The sequence below is a fragment of the Seriola lalandi genome, unplaced genomic scaffold (genome assembly GCF_002814215.2).
Source record: "Seriola lalandi dorsalis isolate HSWRI2012SDOR001 ecotype SW California unplaced genomic scaffold, Sedor1 jcf7180002054634, whole genome shotgun sequence".
NCBI classification, from domain to species: domain Eukaryota; kingdom Metazoa; phylum Chordata; class Actinopteri; order Carangiformes; family Carangidae; genus Seriola; species Seriola lalandi.
In genome coordinates this window covers 1,924-4,476 of record NW_019525187.1, presented here as the reverse complement: position 1 = coordinate 4,476, position 2,553 = coordinate 1,924, and the positions used below count along the sequence as shown (strand labels likewise).

Here is a 2,553-nt window from a genome sequence, read left to right as displayed (position 1 = left end):
AAAATAAAATGAAATTAATTAATTGAAATGGAACAAATAACATGAAATGAAATGAAATGAAATAAACTAAAATAAGTTGTGGGGACGATGTGTAGACAGAGGTAACAGCTCCATCCAGAATTAGACCAAAGGTTTTTTTTCATTTTTATGGACCTGGTGCTAAAATTAGATCACATGATCATCTTCACTCTGCTGCATCATCTTCATCGTCCTCCTGACAATATTTCCGAGCTGCATTCAAAGAGAGGAGACTCTTAAAATAGTTGAGAGTCTGTGGTGAAGACGCCCAGGAGACTTGCTGTCATTAAAACCAACAGTCATCACGTCAGTCAAGAGTTTATTTATAGCTTCATATAGAGGTGACATCAGTCCTCTTCAGAGGCTTTTATTTTGACAGGGAGTTATTTTGGTCCGTGCTCAGCCGACTGTTGACATGTTCTCCTCTCTGTGAGTCATCAGCCAAGGGTCAGTGTTTAAAGCCTAATGATGCGTGAGAATCTAAAAAACACGGTTTCTCTGCTGACAGTGAACGCATCGCTCACGAGACAGCAGGAAGTCAGAACAACTGTAACTAGATCAGGTGTGTTAATGATGCTCACAGGTGATTAAACTCACTGACGTCTGTTTGTCTGAACTAAACTAATAATTTGATTCACTCTTCACCACAACTGGAACAACCTGAGAAGACCAAGACGTGTGTTGAAAGCTCTGGAAATAGTACCAGCTTTTTCTGGAGACCTTTATTTTGTTGTTTCCAGGTTTTTCTACCTAAACATGCAAATTAAATTAGATTTAATAATGTTAAATTCAATTCAATTAAAGAAGAAAAAATTTAATTCAATGAAATAAAACAAAATTAAATTGAACTGAACTGAATAAAATAAAATAATTAAATTAAATAACATAAAATTCAGTAAAATAAAATAGAATAGAATTTAATTAAACCAAATGAAATAAAAGATGACCCACTAGAATCACTGATCTTCTAGACAGAATAAATCTTCTGTTTGACTGTAACAGTCATTAAAGTGATGAAGTAAGTGGTTACTGGTTTATGTTGTTGAAAAGTTTTAAATCAGGTGAAGAACAAACGACCTTTAATGAGCAGCTGCTGGATCTGAGTTCATTAAACTGGAAGAAAGTCTGTGACCAGTCTGTCTCTACCTGTCTCTCTCTCTCTGCCTGTCTCTCTCTCTCTCAGGTGAGTTCATCAAAGCTCTGTATGAGTCGGATGAGAACTGTGAGGTTGATCCCAGTCGATGCTCGAGCGGCGATCTGTCCGAACATCAGAGTAACCTAAAGATGTGCTGCGAGCTGGCGTTCTGCAAGATCATCAACTCCTACTGGTACACACACACACACACACACACACACACACACACAGCTTTAGAAGTCAGTGAGTGTGACACTTGACCCCGCCCCTCCTCTCTCTGTCACTTCCTGTCTCAGCGTGTTTCCCCGGGAGCTGAAGGAAGTGTTTGCGTCGTGGAAGCAGCAGTGCGTCGCTCGCGGCCACCAGCAGGACATCAGCAAGCGTCTGATCAGTGCCTCGCTCTTCCTGCGCTTCCTGTGCCCCGCCATCATGTCACCGTCGCTCTTCAACCTGATGCAGGAATACCCCGACGACCGCACGTCCCGCACCCTCACGCTCATCGCCAAGGTCATCCAGAACCTCGCCAACTTCACCAAGTGAGTACCTGCAGGTCCACGGCGGCCATACGCTCTGTGGTCAGACATGAGCGCAGACTGGAGGGGTTGTCATGGTGACTGTCTGAGTCCAGGTGTGAGCGAAACCTTCAGGGTCCTAGGTCAAGTTGTGGTCTTAACTTTTGTGGTACCAGGCCGGTTCAGACCGGTTCAGGTGGGCTTCTGGGTTCAAGCTCCATTTTTTGGCCCAACAGAATATTTAATCCAATCTGAAATATGGTGAGGTTGCCATGGCAACACAGTTCCCAGTCAGGCAAATCTCATGTCGGTCTTAATCCTCCTCAGAGGTTTTATGACACTGAGTCCACTCTGTCTCCTCTGCAGGTTCGGAAACAAAGAGGAGTACATGGCCTTCATGAACGACTTCCTGGAGCACGAGTGGGCGGGGATGATGCGTTTCCTGTCGGAGATCTCCAACCAGGAGACTCTGTCCAACACGCCGGGCTTCGAGGGTTACATCGACCTCGGCCGCGAGCTGTCTGTCCTGCACGCTCTGCTGTGGGAGGTCGTCTCCCAGCTCGACAAGGTGTGTGTGTGTGTGTGTGTGTGTGTGTGTGTGTGTGTGTGTGTGTGTGCGTGTGTGTGTGTGTGCGTGTGCGTGTGCGTGTGCGTGTGCGTGCGTGCGCACAGTGGTGATAATTTACTCACACAGGTTGCATTAATGTCTTAAAGAGACTCTGATCTGCAGCAGTGCATCTGTTGGAGGGAGATTAGTCTCACTGATGACAGACGCCTGAAATTCCACATCAATGCACCAGCACTTAAATGCATCGTGCATCTGTGGATCAGTCGACCTGATCTGTGCACACACGTCTAACATTTCTGTGAAGATTTTCAGTCCCTAAT

General features: G+C 45.1%; 1 protein-coding gene across 1 annotated transcript in view; it reads left to right on the top strand.

The window, feature by feature from the left end:
• Positions 1-2,547, top strand: part of LOC111665386 (ras GTPase-activating protein nGAP-like) — a 9,006-nt gene extending 6,459 nt beyond the window's left edge. The window contains exons 6-8 of the mRNA XM_023420374.2: positions 1,202-1,346; positions 1,450-1,689; positions 2,032-2,547. Coding sequence (XP_023276142.2) covers positions 1,202-1,346; positions 1,450-1,689; positions 2,032-2,377 — 731 coding nt within the window. The 3' untranslated portion in view covers positions 2,378-2,547. The remainder of the gene's footprint in view (positions 1-1,201; positions 1,347-1,449; positions 1,690-2,031) is intronic.
• Positions 2,548-2,553: the final 6 nt, after the last annotated feature.